The following is a 25,122-nucleotide window of genomic DNA, read 5'->3' on the forward strand; positions in this document are numbered from 1 at the left end:
GCAGAGGGTTCACTTACTTATTTTCCCCCTTCTGTCATAGCCTGCATGCTATCCTCATTAAAATATGAAAACCTATAAATGTTTGGGTGGTTTTAGTTAGAGAAGACAGTTTTACATCTGTGTGATTTTGACAAAGATCAGAGGACATTTGATGGTGATTTTATCCAGAAATTTGGCAAATTCCAAGAGGTTCAGATACTTTTTCTACAACTGGAGGTTAGGTTAGCAGCACCCAAGGACTCAAAGAGCAACGTTTGTAGTTTTAAAATAACATAATCCCTTATTAGTACCATTTATTAATGCACTAGTTTATATGTGAATTAATGTTAAGTAATGTATTATATATATTATATATTATAACCAGGGGTGAAAGTGGCTAGAATTTCTTGCCGGAACTACCCGACGCGAACGTCGCCACGCAGCCAGAAATTTTATTTATTTATTCATTCTGGGGGGGGGGTCGTCAAACCTCTTAAACTACTGAAATGCAAAGCAAATTGTTTTAGCACAGTGATAATATATATATATATATATATATATATATATATATATATATATATATATATACTGTATATAACAGCTATAACAGGTACAAAATCAGTTTTTTATTCAAAAATTTTTTTCAATGATTTGCAAAATAAAAGTTAACAAAAACAGCAATAACCCCAACCTCTATATCCAATCCCCCCCCCTTTTACATACGAAATGCCATATCTCAATTTCAACTACTTAAAAACATAGGATGTATATTAAAATTGGAGTTAATGTAAACATTTACTTTTTTTTTTTTTTTTTTTTTTTTAAATAACAAAGATATAAGTAACATACATTCAGAAAAATTGCAAAAGTGCAAATGATTTATATTATGCAGAGTGAAATTAAATATATTTTGATTTTGCTGGTCACGTGTATGTCAGCCAATTGAACGGATAAATGAGTCCAGGCATTTTGCTTTGCTGCATGCATTCGCACATTGACGTGACCCATCATCGTCAGACGCAAATAACTGCAGCAGCTGGGGAAACCTCCATGCCGTCCGTGGAATAGAATAAATAATAAATATTGGTGGAAATGGATTACGCTACACAAGCACTTTATTATGCTTGTTGTTAACACTTGTGCATGTAAATCTGATATTGGTAGATTGTTTTTTGATTTTTTTTTTTTTTTTTTTTTTTTTTTTTACATAGCGTTTTGACAGTTGTCATTATATTTTGGGAATCAAAGCACCATGTACCGGAACTGCGTTCCTGACCGTTCTGGCCCACCTTCACCCCGATTATAACCTAACCTTAAGTATGGTATTATTTCACGTGAACGTACCATATAAGTATTACATAACCTTAATTAACCATTACTGAATGTTTTTGGACCCTTATTGTAAAGTGTAGCATATGTGTCCCTTAACTTAAGAAATTATAAATGCTTAAGTTACCCCACCTTAACCTTCATTAACCATTACTGAATGCTTTTTGGACCCCTCTTGTAAAGTGTAGCACATGTGTCCCTTAACTAAGAAATTATAAATGCTTAAGTTAACAAACCCTAACCCTAAACCCTAACCCTATATAGGCCAATACATATTTTTAATTTTACCAAACTATTAGTTACTGTCTAATTATGCATTAACTGATGCATGAACTAATGTTAATTAATATATTACTAAATGTTAAATAAGTGATGATATTAATTATTGTAATGTTATCTAAACATTAGTTATTGTCTTAAAATGCATTAACTAATGCATTAACTCATGTTAATTAATACATGAAAAATGCATTAACTGATGTATTAACTCATGTTAATTAATATATTAATAAATGTTGGATAGGGGACTAAATGAATTATTGTAATGTTACTAAAACATTAGTCATTGTCTAAAAATGCTTTAACTAATGTGAATTAAGGGACCCTTATTGTAAAATGTTACCAATTTTGGTCGAACTTTACGTTTTTACCCAAAAACTGTAAAGTGATACTTTTGTTCCCCTGAGCATCCTGCTTTTTCTGATGAAAATAATGTGATTTGGACATAAAATGTAGGATTTTGACATTTCACTAAAAAAGCAAAAACAAACAAAAAACGTTTTTTTGGCAAATGGTAATTTTTGGTGCATCAAACAAAGAGAGTCCGCGTTGCATGAGAATTCTGGTCGTTTTGTTGTATGATCGGTATCGGAGGGTCAAACGGTTTTGGCTGGAACGCCATTGAGGGGAAAAAAAACCTGGAATATTATAGATGGCAGCATTTGCATTACATGCAAACCTACCATCAATAACTCATAATAACTCATGATTACCATTGACAGTTGTAGACATCAATGGCACTGAAAGATGAGCATTTGCAGCCAACCTTCACAGTTCAAACAGATTCGACATCCATGCTTTTGCTATTGTAGCTGAGACCACCTGTTGTTATTTTTCTGACCTCTCCTCCATTTCTCCTCCTTCCTTGGTCTCCATTTTTCCTCTCCTGTTCTTCTTCCCTTAATGAGGCCAAGCTCCTCCTCCTCTTCCTCGGGGCCTAATTATTCATTTAAAGTGACAGATGCACCCCCTGCTGTTTCGTGCTTTTCTTCCTGGCCACCAGCGTGATGTCTGACATGTTTCTCCCGTGTTTCGCTCTCCATTAGCTCACCGGCTTTCCCTCCCGTCTCTTCTTTCCCCCTCCCTCGCGCTCTTGTTTTTGCACTCTTTCATTATCCCTCCTTCCTTCCTTAACCCCGCCAGGTCGTCGATTATGTAACGGTCAGGTGACGCAGCTAAGGGTTCTTCTCGAGTGCGAGTGGACCGAGTGTGACCCCGGGACATGTTGATGTTTTTTTTTTTTTTTTAGTTGTATTTATGCTTTAACACTTCGTAAGGCAGTCGTTGAACTCATTGGCAGTCATTGACGTCCAATTCATTTTGACTGGGAAGTTTGTCGCAATCACAGGTAGTCGTCTAGGTTTAAATGAATTGGATGCCTGTCATTGCCAGAGGCGGATCAACAGTATATCAGTATATATATCGTTGAAAAATACACTTCAATTGTGGATGATTCCTATCATCTAATGATGGACATTTTGGGTCGTTTTAATTGATATAATTTATATGGGACACTTTGTGAATATATATATATATATATATATATATATATACATTAGGGCTGTCAAAATTATCGCGTTAACGCGCGGTAATTAATTTGTTAAATTAATCACGTTAAAATATTTGACGCAATTAACGCACATGTCCCGCTCAGAAAGTATTCTGCCTTTTGGTAAGTTTTACAGCAAGGCTTTTTGCGCTGTCCAACAGCGAACTCTTGTGGTCGCTTTGCGACATGGTTTATTATTTTCTTCTTTTCTTTCTTCATTATGGCTGCACGACGTCTCAGGCTGGTAATGCTGTGCTTATATGATCCTTGGACAAGATTTGTCCGTAAGTGTGGTTGTTGTAACGAATGTACATATTATTTTAGTAAGCGAAATGTTCTATTTTTTGTATTAGACGCTTTTTGTTTATGTTTAGTGAACCTGTATAGCGTGCTAAGCTAACGTTGTTGCTAATGCAATGCTTGTGTACTTTTATTTTGTAGTTTTACGACGGTCTAAAGAGGACAATGGTTTGAGGCCATTTTATTAATAAATCAGATGAAAAAGGAAGAAGTCTAATTATTAAGGCGTCGTTCACTAGCTGTCTAGCTTTGGAAAAAGTAGACGCTTCGGAGTGAGGACAGCATAGACAGATTTAAATGACAGTAGAGTGAAATGCCCACTACAGTCCTTATGTACCGTATGTTGAATGTATATATCCATCTTGTGTCTTATCTTTCCATTCCAACAATTTATTTTACAGAATATATATATAATTTACAGAAAAATATGGCATATTTTATAGATGGTTTGAATTGCGATTAATTAATTTTTAAGCTGTAATTAACTCGATTAAAAATTTTAATCGTTTGACGGCCCTAATATACATATATATATATATATATATGGCGGAATACACTCAGGTGACTTGATGTTCCGCTCTTAGACCCCCAATTTGGCCAAATTTCAAAATTGTCCGATATGCACATGTGATACATAATTGGAAATCTTAAAATCTTAATTTTCTGGGGGAAGAAAAATTTTGGACAGGAGGGCATTAAAAAAAAAAAATTTAAAAATTTAAACAGCAAAACCCTAACTGGGGGTAAGAATACGCGAGAGCAGAATTACAGATTTACAATTTCGCGTACTTACCTTGTTTCGATTCAAAAACTCCAAGTAGCATGTATCACTGAGTGTCAAACACAGCTGTGAATGGCCCCAACTGGATTTTTGGGGGGATTTTATGGGTGAAACATGGAAATATGACAAGGGTCGCAATGAAGAAATCGCAGACATCAAGAGATTTTCTTTTTCATATATTTACCATTTTAAACATTTTTTCCCAATTTTTCTTTGTTTGGATCGATTATCATCTAACATATCGGGGAAAATGCGACAGTAACAAAAAAATACAATTTAGCGATAGTTATACGGTAGATATCCGTGACTTTTTTACGGACGCCATTTTTTTCATTGTGACGTAATTTGTTTAAAAGTTTAAAATATGCGAGTGAATAATTTTTTAAAGTTGTTTTTAAAAAAATAAAAAATTTTTAAACAAAATATTAGACATCAATTCATGATTCTAAGCTAAAAATGGCAGACATTTTGAATAATAAATATTACTTACCCTGTGTTCATGGCTGGGTTGAAACAAAAACAGTTGCTTCTGTAAACGGGGGTTTTCAGGGTAAAACGGGCAAATTAAAAATAGTTCGGGGGCTTAATGCGCCATGAATCTGCTATGGCAGCATATAGACATATTGTTCTATCAAACACAACAGTTGTTTTTGGCTTAAAATACAGCAGTTTCTTTTAAAGAGGAGTGCAAGAGCAGTAACTGGTTTTTCAGTCTTGTCTGTGTTTTCCGCCATATAAATATAAATATATATATATATATATATATATATATATATATATATATTAGAGATGTCTTGATCGATCGGATGATCGATCGGGTCCGATCACGTCATTTTCAAAGTATCGGAATCGGCAAAAAAATATCGGCCATGCCTTTTTTAATATATATATATATATTATTTTAATTAAATCGTTTTCTAATTGTATTTAACGTTGCAGACATAATATGTTTGTCTTCCAGAGTCTTTAGTTTAGGCTTAAGGGTTATCAAATTTATCCCAATAACGGCGGCAATTAATTTAAAAAAAAAAGTGTCACGTTAAAATATTTAACGCAATTAATGCATGCGCTGCACGACCCACTCACGTATTGTCGCGCTCAATCTGTAATGACGCCGTTTTACCTATATAGAGAGATGAAAGGCAGTGTAAAATGAGTAGAGTGATTTTTTGCAGCCTTTGGAGCCTTTTTTTAATTGGCTAAAGCCTTACAATCCCTCTCCCTACGATTAGAAATATCATGGGAAGCAATGTGGGGAAGCAAGGTGATCTTAACACCTTATGCTATTTCCCAACGCAGAGAGGATATATCAATTGGTAGCACTACGCACAGTATTCCACTTCCACTTCCCATCATGCATTTGGGCATGGCTACAGTATCATTTACTGAAAGCTCAACAAATACACTAGATGGCAATATTTAGTCACAATATACTAAGTCACAAGTCTTTCTATCCGTGGATCCCTCTCACAGTAAGAATGTTAAAAATGTAAATGCCATCTTGAGGATTTATTGTCATAATAAACAAATACAGTACTTATGTACTGTATGTTGAATGTATATATTCGTCCGAGTTTTATTCATTTTTTTCTTAATGCATTGCCAAAATGTATATGGTCGGGAAAAATTATCGGGAATGATTGGAATTGAATCGGGAGCAAAAAAAAAAGCAATCGGATCGGGAAATATCGGGATCGGCAGATACTCAAACTAAAGCGATCGGGATTGGATCGGGAGCAAAAAAACATGATCGGAACAACCCTAATATATAGATATACTACAGTATATTCACAGAATGTTTATTTGATCTAAGAACCTTGAAGTTGTAACATTTGTCATTAAAACAACCAGTAGGGCATCAAAATACAATTAGCAAAAACACTTTACGTGCACAACTGCATTTATTGGTAACTGTTTGATATCGGTATCGAATTTTTGGAGCTCGACTATATCGGGATATCGGTTCAAAAGTCATTATTGGACAACTCTAATTCCAACATTTTCCAACATTTGAACCAAAGTCAGCGCTTCATAATGTCGTTGCATTTTCATGCTTTTTCGCCCTCTGCAGGCGGTGCTAAGATCTGCTGAAGATGAATAGCGGCGGGGGTCACACCAGCCCCGAGCCCACCCGAGGGATGGAGTCCCACAAGAGGAAGGACTGTCCCTCAGACATGCTCGGACCAAGGTCAGACGTTTTTGCAGTTGACGGCGTTAGTCGTCTGATCCATTTGAAGTGGATTGGATGTCTGGCGCCGTCAATGGCAGCCAATGAGTGCCCTATGAAATGTTAAATGAGGAATTGTCTTCAGCCCTAAGAGGAGCACGGAGCGGCCAAATCGCGAGCAGGAAAACAAATACATCTCAGAGCTGGCCGAGCTCATCTTCGCCAACATCAACGACATGGATGACCTTAACGTTAAGCCCGACAAGTGCGTCATCCTCAAGGAGACGGTCAAGCAGATCCGGCACATCAAAGAGCACGGTATGCAATATAGACGTACAGTATGATGGTCAAGTTTTTGAGATTTTGGCAGATGATGAACAGTTCTTCCAAAAGAAACATCTATTCCTATCCTCTGTGAAGAAAAACATGTATGTCTAATACTGTACTGCTAACCTCGACTCGGGACGTAGTGAGTCGGTGGGGAGAACACCTTCCTCAATTCCACCGACATGCCTTCCTTTGAGGAAGCAGAGTCTGGGGACTCCGAGGTGGGCTCTCCGATCTCTGGGGTTGAAGTCACTAAGGTGGTTGGAAAGCTCCTCAGTGGCAAGGCCCAGGGGTCGATGAGATCTGTCCAGAGTTCCCAAAGGCTCTGGATGTTGTGGGGCTGTCGTGGCTGACACGCCTCTACAACATTGCGTGGACATCGGGGACAGTGCCTCTGGATTGGCAGACCGGGGTGGTGGGGACCGGAGGGTTTGTTCCAATTATAGAGGGATCACACTCCTCAGCCTCCCCGGTAAAGTATATTCTGGGGTGCTGGAGAGGAGGGTCCGTTGGGAAGTCGAATCTCGGATTCAGGAGGAGCAGTGTGGTTTTCGTCCCGCCCGTGGAACAGTGGACCAGCTCTATACCCTCGGCAGGGTCCTCGAGGGTGCATGGGAGTTCGTCCAACCGGTATACATGTGTTTTGTAGATCTGGAGAAGGCGTTCGACCGTGTGCCTCGGGGAGTCCTGTGGGGGGTGGTCCGGGAGTACGGGGTACCGAGCCCCTTGGAAAGGGCTGTTAGGTCCCTGTACGACCGGTGTCAGAGTTTGGTCCGCATTGCCGGCAGTAAGTCGAATTCGTTCCCAGTGAGGGTTGGACTCCGCCAAGGCTGCCCTATGTCACCGATTCTGTTCATAATTTTTATGGACAGAATTTCTAGGTGCAGCTGAAGCTTTGAGGGGGTCCGGTTTGGTGACCTCAGCATTGCATCTCTGCTTTTTGCAGATGATGTGGTGCTGTTGGCTTCATCAAGCCGTGACCTTCAACTCTCACTGGTGCGGTTCGCAGCCAAGTGTAAAGCAGTTGGGATGAAGATCAGCCCCTCCAAATCCGAGACCATGGTCCTCAGTTGGAAAAGGGTGGAGTGCCCTCTCCGGGCCGGGGATGAGATCCTGCCCCAAGTGGGGGAGTTCAAGTATCTTGGGTGTTGTTCACAAGTGAGGGTAGGAGGGAGCGGGAGATCAACAGGCGGATTTGTGCAGCGTCTGCAGTAATGCACACTCTGCACTGGTCCGTAATGGTGAAGAAGGAGCTGAGTCGATTACCATTCGATCTACGTTCCAACCCTCACCTATGGTCACGAGTTGTGGGTCGCGACCGAAAGAACAAGATCCCGAATACAAGCGGCTGAAATGAGTTTCCTCCGCAGGGTGTCCGGGCTCTCCCTGAGAGATAGGGTGAGAAGCTCGGTCATCCGGGAGAGACTCTGCGTCGAGCCACTATTCCTCCGTGTAGAGGGGAGCCAACTGAGGTGGCTTTGGCATCTGGTTCCGATGCCTCCTGGACACCTCCCAGGAGAGGTGTTCCATGCATAACCCACCGGCGGGAGGCCCCGGGGACGACCCAGGACACGCTGGAGAGACTATGGCTAGGTTCATACTACAGGTCTTAATGCATAAATCTGATTTTTTGCCATATCTGTTTTTTGGTGTGCGCGTTCAGACTGCCTTTGTCTATTGAGACCGTTCAAGTGTCACGCATGCGCACTAATTCGCAGTACGAGATGCGCTCAGCAAAGAGACCCGCGTCTGCAGAAGCATCAAAACAAATTACACACGCTAGCTGTATGTCATTCCAGGCTGATCATATTTTGATTTCCAAAAAGAGGACATGAATAACAGACATTAATATTCCCAGTTTAGTCTTATATTCAAAGTTTATATGGACTGATAGAATGCACGCACACACACACACACACACACACACATATGAGCCTTGATGTGTGTAGGTGAAATGACGTGGGTGCGTCAGTTTTCCCCGCTTGGCAATGAAATATTGCTCATTCGGCGCACAGAATTAAAATCGAAAATTGTAAGGCTTATCCTTTTCTTCATTTTATTTTTTATGACTGTGGTCCAGCCCGCTTCGTGCTTAAAAGCAGAGTTCAAGCTAGGCGCTAACGCCTACATGGCTGCCGTCCTCTTGCTCTTTGCTGACGTAATTGCTGCATGAATTCCGATTTGGGAGTCTTGACAGTTCAGACCGCCAGTCAGGTTCTGAAAAAATGTGGCCCAGATCGGATTTAAACCACATACGAAAGTGAATCAGATCGGATTTGAAATGGTCCACTTCTATGCGACTTGTCCCGTTCAGACTGTGAAGTTAATTCCTGACTTGAAAACACGAAAAAATCAGATTCGTGCATTATGAGCTGTAGTATGAACCTAGCCTATGTCTCTCGGCTGGCCTGGTAAACGCCTTGGGATCCCGCCAGACGAGCTGGTTGAAGTGGCTGGGGAGAGGGAAATCTGGGCTTCCCTGTTAAAGCTGCTGCCCCCGTGACCTGACCCCGGAACAAGCGGAAGATGATGGATGGATGGATGGGTCCTGGTGGGCAAGGTGCACCCTATAAAGGAGCTAAACTATGTACACTGAATTTGAAGCAGCATATGTCATTAAAAAATGTTTTAATCGTGTGCCAAAAGAGGTGTTTAAATGAGGAAAAACACGTGGTTTCTGGAGAAATTGCGATGGTAGGTTTGCTGTGATGGTTGGTATATCAGGTCATTTCCTGTTGATTTTGGGCCATTCCAGAGTCAATTCCTGTTGAAATCGGGTCATTTTTTTTTTTCAGTTTGAAATGAATGGGGTCATTTGTAATAAGTTTTTGTAATTATTTTGGGTGATTTTTGTGTATAGTTTTTCCTTTTGGAAAATGATCTGATGGCCCAAAAGTGATTAGCTCATTGGCTACCATTGACAACGATAGACACCAAATCTGTTGCGACTTGTCATTCAGTGCCAGTCCAAATGGATTGGACGTCTATCGCCGACAATGGCAACAAAATTTTAAGGAGCTCACTGGTTCCAAAGCTCAGGTCCCACACCAGGAATGTAAGCTATGTGGCCTCATGGGGCCGGCCAGGGCCGGCTTATCGGCCCAAGCGTGCACGTGTATGTGCGTGTTTGTCAGTTTGTGAAAAAGTCCTGAATGTGTGTGTGTTACAGTGTTTGTAATACACAGGTTGCTACGACGTACTCGACTTAAACGATTTCAACTTTCTGACGCCGGAGTCTCGTCCAGAATTTTGCCTCCAGTCGTTAATTAATATGATGTGTTCTGTCCTCACTAAACGTGAAGTTGTTAAGCTTGACAGACAGCAAACAAAGCAAACAAATTGTGCTTTTTGAAGATTTTGGCTTCCTTCACTTTTGACCACTTGTAAAGCTGTAACACACTGATGCACACTTATATTCAAAATGACACGCATTTTAACAATAACACACTTGACACAAAACAATTGGTGGCCAGCATCCACCTAGTCTGATCAATATGTAAATTTAGTAGCTTAAATTAGCCTACTTTGCCAACACAAGTCTGCTTCCTTAAATGCTGCAAAGGCTAACATATTTACAATTCTCATAGCAAATCGCTCGCACGTAACTCCACAAACTGTAGCTGTAAACTTAATTACAAATGCATACACAAACATATATTAGCTGAAAGAACTTACAGCCTCATGTGGGCCAAACCATAGCGTAGCTGTCCTTTATACATGTCAGTCTGCTCCCGAGTCATGCAAGGCGACAGTACAGCCGGATCCAATGCTGCCACCAGAGGGCAGTGTATCCTCCATCATTAAACAAAATACCGTATTGGCCCGAATATAAGACGGCCCTGATTATAAGACGAGCGCCTCTTTTTCAAGACTAAAGCTTGAAAAAAGGCTTTTTGAACACCAAATTATTTTATTTACAGAAAATAATTACAGTACATCTGAAACAAACTATGTATTTGAGAGAAAAAGCATGTTATTTTGCCTCATTCAAATCTTAATATCTGAACATTTAAATATGTAAACTAGGGCTGTCAAAATTATCGCGTTAACGAGCTGTAATTAATTTTTTAAAATTAATCACGTTAAAATATTTGTCACAATTAACGCACATGCCCCACTCAAACAGATTAAAATGACAGCACAGTATCATGTCCACTTGTTATTTGTGTTTTTTGGTGTTTTGTCGCCCTCTGCTGGCGCTTTGGTGCGACGGATTTTATGGGTTTAAGCACCATGGGTAATTATTGACATTAACAATGGCGAGCTACTAGTTTATTTTTTGATGGAAAATTTTACAAATTTTATTAAAACGAAAATATTAAGAGGGGTTTTAATATCAAATTTCTGTAACGTACTAACATTTATCTTTTAAGAACTACAAGTCTTTCTATCCATGGATTGATTTAACAGAATGTTAATGTTAATGCCATCTTGTTGATTTATTGTGATAATAAATAAATACAGTACTTATGTACAGTATGTTGAATGTATATATCCGTCTTGTGTCTTATCTTTCCATTCCAACAATAATTTCCAGAAAAATATGGCATATTTTATAGATAGTTTGAATTGCGATTAATTACGATTAATTAATTTTTAAGCTGTTATTAACTCGTTTAACATTTGTAATCGTTTGACAGCCCTAATGTAAACTAAAGTGCAATCACGTTCGTAAATGAATGGCTTCTGGTTTTTGAAATGTAAATAAACCAATCTATTGTGATAAAAAAACAAAATTGCAATTACTGCAATAACCATCAAAGTGAAGTCTAACTGTAACTGTAGTCTTGAAACAAATCTAAATAAGGAAAAACATTGCAATAAAATAATGCAAACTGATTAAACTTGAGAGTAGCTGAGATCTGTCATGACAGAACATCGCTTCAATGATATCTGGCGCCATCTAGCGTCGTGAATGGGTATAATGTCTAGACCGCGAATATAAGACGACCCCCACTTTTTCAGTCTTATTTCAGTGCAAAAAATACGGTCTTATATTCGGGCCAATACAGTACAGGTAGTCCCCAAAAAGTCCACTTATTTTATTTAATGATGGAGGATACACTGCCCTCTGGTGGCAGCATTGGGTGTGGCTGAACTGTCGCTTTGGCTTCTATGACTGAGTAGGAGACTTGTCTGACACGGATATAGGAAAGCTGCCCTCTCGTTTGGCCGTATAAGGCTGTAAGTTTTTGCAACTAATACATGTTTGTGTATGCATTTGTAATTAAGTTTAGAGCTACAGTTTGTGGAGTTATGTGGGAGCAATTTGCTATAAGAAATGCAAATATGTTAGTATTCGTAGCATTTAAGCTAGCGGACTTTTGCTAGGCAAATTAGCCTAATTTAATCTACTTAATTTACATTTTGATCAGATGAGATGGACGTTTGACCACCTATTGTTTTGTGTCAAGTGTTTTATTGTTACAATGTGTGTCGTTTTGAACATAAGTGTACTAATGTCTGTTACAGCTTTAGAAATTGTCGAAAGTGAAGGAAGGAAAAGCTTCAAAAAGCACAATTACCTTGTTTGCTGTCTGTCAAGCTGAACAACTTCAAGTTTAGGGATGACAGACCACGTTAAATTAATCAAGTTAAATATAAGATACTATGAGGTACAATTTGGTACTGTTTGGCGACTAAAACCAAAAAAGACTGGAGACATAATGGAACTAGACTCCAGCGTCGTAAAGTCGAAATCGCGTAAGTTGAGTCCGTCTTGACCCGGGGACTACCTGTACAATACTTTTGAACTTTTTGGATAGTTATTTTGGGCTACTTAAAGGCTTAATTCCAATTTACGCAAAAATTCGGGTTACGTCGCCAGCATAGGAATGAAACGTGTTTAGAGCTGCAACGATTAATCGATTAACTCGAGTATTCGATTAGAAAAAAAATATTTGAATTAAATTTTGCTGATTCGAGTATTCGTTTAATTAAAGTGACGTTGTAATGGTTTATTTTGAAAGTGCTTGCATTTAATTTTATTGATTAGGGTGGATCCACTGCCTTCTATTCGGCCTCAATTCACATGGCTGAATCCAGGTGCTCCCTGTTAAGACCAACATATGCAAAATTTTGTTTGAGGAATTTTTTTTTTTTTTAATGCATTCGTAATTTATTTTATAGGTATATTTAGCCTATTTTTGTGGGAATATGTGTCTGAACCATTTGTTGAGAGCATTGTAAAAAAATTTTAACATTTCATAGCATTTGAACTCGTGGACTTTTGTGATGTAAGTTAGCCAATTGTTCTTTTGTTGTACATAGATCCTCATTTATTTATTTTTTTATACCGTTTGAGGCTCGGCTCAGTTAATTTAAATTTTCTTGTTCCTTATCCGATTACTCGATTATTCGAACTAATGGTTTATCGATTAATCGACTACTAAAATAATCGATAGCTGCAGCACTAAACGTGTTCATAACCTGGGGACTTCTTGTAATTTGAGAAGAACTGTTAGGGGTGAATAAACTAACACTCACTCGCCCCTCTCAGTCAAAGTGGATGTCTAGTGTCGTCAATGGCACTAAAACACAAACGCAAAACTGTCTACGGGCCGATGACGTGAGAATCAACACATTTTTTTCCTATAGAAAAAGCTCCAGTGACCGACGCGGACGAAGTGCAGAAGGCCGACATCTCGTCCACCGGGCACGGCGTCATCGACAAGGACACTCTGGGGCCCATGATGCTGGAGGTGAGGCGTCCCGACCCGACCGAGTCACTGCCGGGGCAGATAAGTCACTCCGAGTGTGTGCTGACGTACAACATGGCACTCGGCTCCGAGGTATAAATAAAAACCTCCCTGGAAAGCCGATTACAAGCGTGTGCGCACGTGGTGGTGTGTGCGTCGGGGTGTGTGTGCGAGTCTGTAAAAGAGTATGTTCACCAAAACTATATAAAACTTTCTATCAACATTTAACACATCTGTCATTGTTGCTAAAAATAGATCTCTTCTGAAAAATGAGTTTTCATAGTCATTGCTCCCATGTTTAAAAGAATCGGACGTCTATCGTTGTCAGTGGCGGCCAATGAGTTATTAATAAATTCATTAATACGAATTTTGAAACTTGTGTTGTCTGTGTTTTGTGTGGATTATATATGTTATTTTCAATTGATTTGCATGCATTACTCAAACGCGGTCAGTAGAGGGAGCCAATTTGATAACGAACTAATAAATGGGGACGTCTGACAGCTGTGTACAGCTTTTGCGCATCTTGATTTACTGAATTTTTGGATGTGGAAATAATATGAATAGGATAAAAATGATAAAGAATTAAAAAATAAAAAATAGATTTTTAAAAAAAAATTAAGTGTATATATAATAGTTTTTCTTCTTTTTTTCTAAATTATTGTTTTAAAAGTGCAAAATTCGTTTTCTGACCTAAGTCAAATGGCCTTTTGACCTCTTAACCCATTACTCATCCACTTTTATTGTGTAAGATGTGTCATGTACAATCCAAAAGTATTATGTGTAAGTCCCGCCCACCTCTCAGTATTTTGTCACTTGTTGCCGGGCAGGCTCTGGATGGCTTCTTCTTCGTGGTGAACATGGAAGGCAACGTGGTGTTCGTGTCGGAGAACGTCAGCCACTATTTGTGCTACCAGCAGGAGGAGCTGATCAACACCAGCATCTACAGCGTCCTGCACGTGGGCGACCACAACGAGTTCGTCAAAAACCTGCTGCCAAAAAGCCTTGGTCCGTATCCGCCAAAAAACAGCCAAGCACGTCACTTTTTCGAACAAATGTGTTCAGTATTTAGAAAATTTAGAGTGTGAATGTGTTTCAATAGCATACCGCACGTAACATTTCACCTTTGCTCATTAATATTCATGACGTTAGCAACTGTTGCTAGGGGGGGTCAAACTCGCGTTTGTCCCTCATGCTAGATGCATGTAAATAGCGTACGAACGAGATGTTTACTGAGCTAAACTGACCAATTCTGTCCGAAAATGAAGTCTCTTGTGCCAAATTCACTGGCAAAGATGTGGAACAACATACAAATGTTCAGTTAAAGAGATGACTTGAGTGTCGAGTGCTGAAAATGACGGGTAAAAGAGCTGACCTGATCCAGAGGTAGCTTTTTTATCGACACCTTTGTCTTGTGCGTTGCTTTACGCCACTGACAATGACATTCTCCTTTTTCAACGAGCTACAGTGGTATGAAAAAGTATCTGAACCCTTTGAAATTTCTCATATTTTTGCATAAAAACGCCATCAAATGTGATCTGATCTTTGTCAAAATCACACAGATGAAAAAACAGTTTCTGCTTTAACTAAAACTTAACTAAAAGTAAGTGAACCATCACATTTAATATTTTGTGGCTCCTCCTTTGGCAGCAATAACTTCAACCAGACGCTTCCTGTAGCTGCAGATCAGTCTGACACATCAGTCAGGACTTATCTTGGCCCATTCTTCTCTACAAAACTGCTGTAGTTCAGCCAGATTCCTGGGAAGTCTGGCATGAATCGCTGTCTTTAGGTCATGCCACAACATCTCGATTCATGTCTGAACTTTGACTTGGCCACTACACAACGTGTATTTTGTTCTTCTGAAATCATTCTGAAGTTAATTTACTTCTGTGTTTTGTATCATTGTCTTGTTGCAGCATCCATCCTCTTTTTAGCTTCAAATGTCTGAAAGACAGCCTCAGGTTTTCCTGCAAATAAACTTTTGAATTCATTCTTCCATTAATGATTGCAAGTTTTCCAGGCCCTGAGGTAGCAAAACAGCCCGAAAACATGATGCTCCCTCCACCATGATTCACGGTAGGGATGAGGTGTTGATGTTGGTGAGCTGTTCCATTTTTCCTCCACACATGATGTTGTGTGTTACTCCCAAACAATTCAACTTTGGTTTCATCAGTCCACAAAATATTTTGCCGAAACTTCTGTGGTGTGTCCAAGTGCCTTTTTGCCAACATTAAACGACCAACAATGTTCTTTTTTTTTTTTAGACAGCAGTGGCTTCCCCTGTGGAGTCCTCCCATGAACACCATTCTTGGCCATAGTTTTACATAACTGTATAATTGATGTATACACAGAGATATTGGACTGTGCCAGTGATTTCTGGAAGTCTTTAGCAGACACTCTAGGGTTCTTTTTTACCTCTCTGAGTATTCTGCGCTGAAATCTTGGCATAATCTTAGGTGGACAGTAACTCCTTGGGAGAGACGTAACAGTGCCAAACTCTCTCCATTTCTTGACAACTTCTCTGACTCTCGATTGATGAACATCCAGACTTTTAGAGATGGTTTTGTATCCTTTCCCAGCTTTATGCAAATCAACAATCCTTGATCGCAGGTCTTCAGACAGCTCTTTTGACCGAGCCATGATGCACATCAGACAATGCTTCTCATCAAGACATTTCTTACTAGGTGTGTTTTATAGTGGGCAGAGCAGGTTTTCAACCACTCGTCAGTCTATGGGCACACACCTGACTTAAATTGTTTGGTAAAAATGGGTTTGAATTGCTCTTTCAGTCTCCTTAGACAGAGGGTTCACTTACTTATTTTTTCCCCTTCTGTCATTTTTTGCATGCTATCCTCATTAAAATATGAAAATCTATAAATGTTTGGGTGGTTTTAGTTAAAGCAAACACTGTATTTTCATCTGTGTGATTTTGACAAAGATAAGAGCGCATATATGGTGATTTTATGCAGAAATGTGAGAAATTCCAAAAGGTTCAGATACTTTTTCATACCACTGTAAAAAGCCAATACAGATTGGTGTTTTAACTTAAAATATCTTTTAATCACTTGAGATTAATGTTGAACAATGGCTTCCAGTCCATCCCCCGCCGAATGCATTGGACGTCTATTGCCGCCAACACCAATATTTTCAATTTTTTTTTGCTCCTCCACCTCCAGTCAACCACTGCGGCGGCGACCCGTCGAGCAGGAACAGTCACGCGTTCACCTGCCGCATGTTGGTCAAGCCGGCGCCGGTGGACGGCGAAGGCTCGTGCCAGGGGGTTGATCAACAGGAAGCCACGCAGCAGAAGTACGAAACCATGCAGTGCTTCGCCGTCTCCCAACCAAAGTCCATGAGGGAGGAGGGGGAAGGTAACTTTGACAGCACAATTCCTCGGTAAAACAGTACCGCCTGTATTATATTTTTTCCTCAGGCGTCCCGTCCCCATTTCATCGCCGCCGCCCGTCCCAATTAGCGAACGACATTACTGCTAATTTTAGATTTCTTTCCAATGGCCGGCCTGTGGCATTTTTAAAAAAACTCATTAGATAACATTGACAGAGACTCTTGCAGTCGAAATGGATTGGACATCTATTGCCATTAACGGGTGTTTTTAAATATATACATTTTTAAAATATATGTACTTTTTTTAAGTACCAAAAAACATATTGTGGAATCAGTTTGTTATCGTAGATGTCCAATCCATTTGAACTGGGAGGGTGGCAGCCAATGAACATTCGTTCAGGAAAAGGAATGCCCTCATATCAACTGGAAATGACCCCAAAATTCCTAAAAATCAACAGGAAGTGCTCGATATCAACAGAAAGTGACCCTGAAATGCCCACCTATCGACAGGAAATGACCCAATATGAACAGAAAGTCACCCCAAAATCAATATGTAGTGACCCAAAAATCGCTTCTTAACAAAAGGAAGTGACCCGATATGTACAGGAAGCCCGAAATGCCTCAAAATCAACAGGAAGTGACCCGATAATAACAAGTAGTGACCCCGAAATGACCCCAAATCAACAGGAAGTGACACTGAAATGCCCTTCTATCAATTGGAAATGACCCTATAGGAACAGGAAATGACCACGAAATGCCTCAAAATTGACAGAAATAGCTCGATATTAACAGCAAGTAACCTTGAAATGCTCGCATATCAACAGGAAATGACCCAATATGAACAGAAAGTGACCCCAAAAGACCCACAGATCAACAGGACCCGGTATCTGCAAGAAGTGACCCTGGAATACCTCAAAATAAACAGGAAGTGACCCGATATGAATAGAAAAAGACCCAAATTGCCCTCATATCAACAGGAAGTGACCCCAAAATGCCCCCAAATCAACAGGAAGTGACCCCGAAATGCCTCAAAATCAACAGAAATTTCTCGATATCAACAGGAAGTGACCTTTAAATGCTCGCGTGTCAACAGCAAGAAACCCGAAATGAACAGAAAGTGACCCTAAAACGCCCCCAAATAATCAGGATATGACCCCGAAATGCCTCAAAATCAAAAGAAACTGCTCCGTATCAACAGGAAGTGACCCCAAAAATGCACTGCCAACCTCCCACTTCAAACGGGTTGGACATCTATGGCAGCCAGTGCCAGGCAATATGTTTATTTTGGGGCATATGGCGTCATTTCCTGTTAATTTTCAGTCACTACCTTTTAATTTTGGGGCATTTGCGGGTCACTTCCTGTTGATTTTGAGTTACTGAGTAGGAAGTGACTCAAGCATGTCCCAAAAACGAACAGGAAGCAACTCCATATCAACAACAAGTATATGCCTTAGAATGAACAGGAAGTGACCTGTAAATGCCACCAAGACATGCTCTGGTTTCAGTGCCATTGACAGCGCTCGTCGTCCAATCCTGTCAAAATGATTTGGATGTCGAGCGCCGTCAATGATAGCCAATGATCTATCGTATTCTAATGAAAGATTTTGTTAGGAACAATATATCACCTTTTCAATATATTGTCACACTCTTTGTGAATACTACGATTAACCCTTTAACACCTAAGCCTATTTTGGCTGAATTTGCATGCATTTGATGTTGCCTTTATATTTCAAAGAAAAAATTGTTTACAATGGCCAAATTGGGGTCAGGACACCTTGAACTTCATGTCTAAACTGTTGTTTTCTTCACTGACCAATTATAATCCACATTTTGGACACAAAAAGACAAAAAAATCCCAAAATCTTTTTTCAAAATTTGTAATGTTGACGTCCCATTGACAACCAAACATGCTCGGCCAACCGTTTCGAAGCTTGATAATATTTATACAACTTGTTAGGATAAACATTCAATAGAAAAAAATAAGATTGAATAGTTTTATGTTTGACAATTCAACACAAACAGCAGGTATGGTCATTGGCGTTTTTGGCCTTTACACATGCTATGGTCCAAACAGTCTATATAGAGTGCAAAATAGTGAGAAAAAAAATTATATATATCATCTAACACAAAAAGGGTTAGGAAGATATCTTTTTGTGAAGTTAGGTGTTGTACCCATCACCTTATCAAAAGTATATACGTACATGCAATCAAGCTTCTCGCACACACATCTACATAAAAATTGAAAACATTATAGTGAAGAAAAAATATATATAACATTGAAAAAAAGTATTTTAAAAAATATTGACAAGTAGTTCAATTCAAAATTTTCAGGCATGCGACCCAATAAAGTTTTTTTTTTTTTTTTTTTTTTTTGCGCAATCAATAAAGCTTCTTGAACAGGTCACGGAGGGAGCTGCGTCACACAGCCTACTCTTTCGCCGTTTGCGCTCTACTGTCACTTCTCCTCGCCGAGACGCCGATTCATCAGAGGAAAACAACGACAAATACGACTTATCTTCTTCCTTGAGTTAATGAAATGATGCATTAGCTTGTGCTAAATGTAGTTTTAGATCCATTCTGCACGTTTCAAAGTCGCTCGCTCAAACCAACCGGTGTTTTGCATTTTTCGGCACGACACCGGCCGCTGCTTGCTTCGCATGCCTCCCTTTCAATAGTTGGGGCCTCGCTTGGAAATTTATTAAAAATGATCACATTCGGTTCGTCCTTCCTGACATCACAACGACTCTTGGGATAAGTAGTCTTTTGTGCTGCTTTCGCTTTTGAAAAAGGACAAGAAATGATGGAAATATGGAGATGGATACATGGTCCATGCAGCGTTTTAATGCATATTTATGAGTGCAATAAAACGATAAAACTCAAATGACATTATCTCCTGTTTTTCTTGGCCGATTGACTTCAAATAAAAACTGGTGTGGACATCAACTTCCGCACTTTCAAACGAGACCAACCAGCAGCACGTGGGTGATGTAATTACAGCGAGACGAAGCTTCAAAGATGATATGCGTAAACGCGTCGCTGCCGACACGTTCGGTGTTAAAGGGTTAAACACTGCGAATACAGTGCTATTAAATAATCGCTACAAACCCTCCCAGTCGTAATGGGTTGCATGTCTATCGCAGTGACTGACACTGAAACTTGATAATTCAATGCTAGCTCCTCCCCAGTTTACAAGGATTGGATTTTTCAATGAGGTATGCTCGTTATTACACAGTAATAAGTAGGGTTGTTCCGATCATGTTTTTTTGCTCCTGATCCGATCCCGATCGTTTTAGTTTGAGTATCTGCCGATCCCGATATTTCCCGATCCGATTGCTTTTTTTTTTTGCTCCCGATTCAATTCCAATCATTCCCGATAATTTTTCCCGATCATATACATTTTGGCAATGCATTAAGTAAAAAAATGAATAAAACTTGGACGAATATATATACATTCAACATACAGTACATAAGTACTGTATTTGTTTATTATGACAAAAAATCCTCAAGATGGCATTTACATTATTAACATTCTTTCTGTGAGACGGATCCACGGATAGAAAGAATTCTTAAAGGATAAATGTGACTTTGTATATTGTGACTAAATATTGCCATCTAGTGTATTTGTTGAGCTTTCAGTAAATTATACTGTAGCCATTTAACTGTTCTGCCCAAATTCATGATGGGAAGTGCAACCATGACTGCGTAGCGGTACCAATTGATATATTTTCTCTGCGTTGGGAAATAACATAGGATGTTAAGAAAAAGAACGACTACTACCTTTCTTCCCCACATTGCGTCCTACGATATTTCTAATCGTTGGGAGAGGGATTGTAAAGCTTTAGCCAATTAAAAAAAGTCTCCAAATGCTGCCAAAATTCACTGTACTCATTTTACGCTGCCTTTTGGCTCTATATATAGGTATAACGGCGCCATTAAAGATTGAACGCGACAATGCGTGAGTGGGTCGTGCAGCGCATGCGTTAATTGCGTTCAATATTTTAACGTGATAAATTTTTTAAAAATTAATTACCGCCGTTAACGTGATAAATTTGATAACCCTACTTTAAGCCTAAATTTAAGACTCTGGATGAGTGTAGCACATTATGTCTGTAACGTTAAATACAATTAGAAAACGATTCAATTAAAAATATATATATATATTAAAAATGTCCGATATTAATAACAATTAAAAAAAGGCATGTCCGATAATTTTTTGCCGATTCCGATACTTTGAAAATGACGTGATCGGAGCCGATCGATTTGGACATCTCTAGTAATAAGTGTTATTACCAGATGTATGGTAATTATTAACATGAGCATATATGATATTTTTTATATACACAGAATAACACAGATTATGTCACATTAATTGTGGCACTTGTCGCTGTTATAACACTGTAATAACGGTGTTATTACAAGGTGTGTTGTTATCAATGAGTTTATATGTCATATTCTTTATATACCCAGATTAATACATGCCGTTATTTCTTATTAACTATGGCACTCGTCGCTGTCATAACACTGTAATAACTGTGTTATTACAAGTAGTATTAACATGAGCTGTGTAATATTCTTTATAAACACAGATTGATACATGCCGTTATTATTAACTAAGGCTAAGTAACTCATAACACTGTAATAACTGTTATTACAAAGTGTATTACTGTACAAGCAGACTCTAAATTTCTGTAAAGAAACGTTCCCGAAGAAAAAAATGATTATCTTTTATAAAAATAACTAATATATTACATATAAATCAAAGTTTTTCAAATGACCGAAACCAAATTTGAAATGTTAGCAAGAAACAAGAATTTGAATACACACGATTTTAACACCCACGCTCATTTGCACACCCCAGATCTGCAGTCGTGCCTCATCTGCGTGGCCAGAAGAGTCCCGGTGAAGGAGCGAGCGTCCGCGCCGTCGTACGAGAGCTTCACCACGCGACAGGACCTCCAAGGTAACGCGCCCGCTGCGACCTCCGCCACGAAGCTGGCGTTTCAAAGCACCCTCACGCAGGTAAGATCACCTTGCTGGACACCAGCTTGCTCCGGGCCTCCATGAAGCCCGGCTGGGAGGATCTGGTTCGCCGCTGCATTCAGCGCTTCCACCTGCAGAACGACGGCGACGTCTCCTTCGCCAAACGACACCAGCAAGACGGTAAGGAGGCGCGTCGGCCCATGTGTTCTCATTCTCTCTGGCTGATTTTTTGTGGGTGTCACAGTGTTGAGGAACGGGCACGCGCTCAGCCCCCTGTACCGCTTCTCGCTGTCCGACGGCACGGTGGTTTCGGCGCACACCAAAAGCAAGCTGGTCCGTTCGCCCGCCACCGACGAGCCACAGCTCTACCTGTCCTTGCACATATTGCAGAGGTAACGTCTACAACTGTTGTCATATGTGAGTCGTTCCAGAATTGGAGGAAATTTGGTTTCCAAAATTCCCTGGTTTTCTGCTACTTATTCATACAGTATGACTTAAACATGTCATCTGTTCAGCCATTTCAATTTGAACCCCAGATGAACATTAATGAGCAAGACAGCACTGTCGATATGTCACAAAACGAGCGGCAAAAGCAAAATAAACAGGAAAGACGGGATGAAATGAGACGTGAGTAGGACAAACCCGGTGTTCTGCCAAAATGTGCGACACTAGCGAAACGTCTACAAGAGGCAAATTTGACACCCAAAGTACTACCGTGCATTTTCAGCGTGTTTTGTTTAGATGCATACAAGCAGAACATACTAAAGATGCCTTAAGAAAATACATAAACGTAGTGAATTTAAATACGGGTGGTCAACAGATCAACAGTCTACTTTAAAGCTACCACAAGAAAACAATGCCTTAAAGTATTAGAGGGAAACACATTCAAAAATAATTTTGAGGCAATGAAAAGTGAAGGACTCTCGCTGGTGCAGCTCCAGGACTCGGGCCGGCGAAAACCCGACAACCCGGCCAAAAGGCCAAACTCCGCACGTTCACTACAGTCTTAACCCCTTGTAGTGACTCCATTTTGAGGGCTGGAAGAAGGCTTCGAGCAGAAGTTGACAATTTATTCTGAGACGACAGCAATCATACAGCACAGAGGGACCCAGGTGAGTATCCAAGTTCACCATATCACAAGTCAACAAAAGGTTCCCAAGAAAAAAATGACAACGATAAGTTAAACATTCAGTCTTTTTGAAGGCTCTAGCGGGGCGGACTGTGGAAAGAAGAAGGGTGTGTTCGGGCATTGTTAAGGATTATTGTCTGGTTGTGGATTGGACAGGAGGATTCGGCAGTTACTGTTGTCAGCGCAACGAGGGTTGTGGAATTTGCCACCTCAGCGTCTAAGGGGTTCTTGGAGTCTTATCAGTCGTGTTATCAGTTGGATATCAGGCGTTCTCTGGTGTTTCTTGTGTTGGGACAGGGCGTCCTGCCATTTGTTCTGCACTGTCTGGGAGATCTAAATGCGAGAGTTGGTGGTGTAGACGTGGGCTTGTCAGCGTCAATCTTGCTCAGTCAGTTGTATGACGCACACGTTGGGCTTCCGTGATTAGAAGGTGTGATGTATCTCGTATGCCCTATATTCTGCTTGTTTTCCATAAACTATGGTATAAGTGCTATTTCTTTTATATTGGGTGTGTTAGAGTAATACAAACAGTCAAACAGTAAATACGAGAAACAATACTATTCCCTGATTGATTATATTAAGTGCGTTAGAATAATGCAAACAGTTAGACAGTGCCTACGAGAAATGCGAGTATCTCCTTCAAAAGGTAATAAAAGACTCAATAAACTGATATGCGCATGTGTTGGACGTCTCACCACGTAAAAAACCAAGGCAAGCAACGAAGGGATCGAGAATACTGTACAAACTGTCAAATGGCAGCAAGCCGCCTAGGATCGGTTTAAAGATACTGCTGATGAGCTGTAATTGGATGCAGGTACGATGTTGGGAACAGCTCTGTAACAAAACAATCTGACCAGCAGCAGTGACAAAATCATGCCAGTATTCATACTAGCTTCACTTGCTAGCTAGCATAGCTATTCTCCCAGTCCAGCCCAACCACGTTATCACCCCTAGCGTGAATTGCGCGCGTAAAACATGATGCCCTCCTGAGGTCAAAACATGTACTAAATACAAGGATTTTTAAATCAATGGCAATGGCTCCCCAAGATGGCCGCCAGCTACATTATAAAAAGAAGCATTTCTGCTAAAAATCATACCATCAATCAAAATTTGGGTGAAAAAAATTGAGATTTTTTATTTTTGTTTCTTTTTCAGGGAGACTATGGGTGCCGCGCCACCGGACGTTCCTGTCAGCAGCTCCCCAGATGCCGCCATCACCGGCAACCACTTGCCCGTGTGTTCACCGCAGGCCAACGGCTTCAAACCAGGCAGTCCCTTAGCCCAGGGAAGCCCCAATGTCACCTCGGGGGTCCAGGGCACTTATTTGTCCCCTTGCCATCAGCACAGTCCCAATATGGTGGCGAGTAGCAGCAACGGTAGCCCCCGCGCGGCCCATCTGCCCGCTACTTTCTCACCGGTCAACGGCCTCCGTTCCCCGGCGTCTATCAGTAGTAGCTCCAACAACCTCGGCTTTGACACACTGGGAGCCCTTCAAGCACTCAGTCAGAGCCACGGGGCTTCCGAGTCCCCCGATGGTAACGTCGCCCAAGAGACGGAGTGCCTAGGCCCGGAAGCCGATTTACCGGGAAGGTTCAGGGAGGACTCGTCCCGACCCGAGGACGAGGACCCGGATAGCTCGGACGAGCCGGATCGGCGTTTGAGCGGCAAAGGCCACACGCAGCTTCTGCAGCTCCTCACTACCAAGCCAGAACCTGCTGACCCCTGCTCGTCTCTCGGGGCGCTAGCGGACGAGCAGTTGGCAGGGGTGGGCGCCTGTCTCGGGGCGCCGCATGCCAACCACTCGGCCTCGCTGAAGGAGAAACATAAAATCTTGCACAGGCTGCTCCAGAACAGTAGCTCGCCAGTGGAAATGGCCAAGCTCACAGCCCAGGCCACAGGGAAAGAGCCCGCCGGGGCCGAGTCGGCGAGCGGCGGCGATGAGGGCTCGGCTGAGTCGGGCGTGAAGCAGGAGCCCGAAAGCCCGAAGAAGAAAGACAACGTGCTGCTGCGCTACCTGCTGGACCGTGACGACAACTTGGTCCTGGACAAAGCCATTAAGATGGAGGGCGGAGACATCATCAAGATGGAGAAACAAGACCCCGTTTTCAATCTGGCCGAGCAGGTCGCTGCTTTATGATTGATTGATTGATTGATTGGTTATTCAACCACTTCATGCCTGAAATTACATTGAACAACTATACAAGCATTGGAAAAGCAAATGACATATTTAAAAAATATTTTATATTATGAAATATTATA

General features: G+C 40.6%; 1 protein-coding gene across 6 annotated transcripts in view; it reads left to right on the top strand.

Moving 5' to 3' along the window:
* Positions 1–25,122, top strand: part of LOC130930100 (nuclear receptor coactivator 2-like) — a 153,418-nt gene that overhangs the window by 106,619 nt on the left and 21,677 nt on the right. For all 6 annotated transcript variants that reach the window (XM_057857826.1, XM_057857824.1, XM_057857823.1 and 3 more), the window contains exons 2-10: positions 6,289–6,405; positions 6,530–6,702; positions 13,309–13,412; positions 14,237–14,414; positions 16,586–16,780; positions 21,613–21,714; positions 21,774–21,914; positions 21,979–22,126; positions 24,019–24,985. In XM_057857826.1, coding sequence (XP_057713809.1) covers positions 6,311–6,405; positions 6,530–6,702; positions 13,309–13,412; positions 14,237–14,414; positions 16,586–16,780; positions 21,613–21,714; positions 21,774–21,914; positions 21,979–22,126; positions 24,019–24,985 — 2,103 coding nt within the window. In that variant the 5' untranslated portion in view covers positions 6,289–6,310. The remainder of the gene's footprint in view (positions 1–6,288; positions 6,406–6,529; positions 6,703–13,308; positions 13,413–14,236; positions 14,415–16,585; positions 16,781–21,612; positions 21,715–21,773; positions 21,915–21,978; positions 22,127–24,018; positions 24,986–25,122) is intronic.

The sequence above is a fragment of the Corythoichthys intestinalis genome, chromosome 14 (genome assembly GCF_030265065.1).
Source record: "Corythoichthys intestinalis isolate RoL2023-P3 chromosome 14, ASM3026506v1, whole genome shotgun sequence".
Lineage (NCBI taxonomy): Eukaryota > Metazoa > Chordata > Actinopteri > Syngnathiformes > Syngnathidae > Corythoichthys > Corythoichthys intestinalis.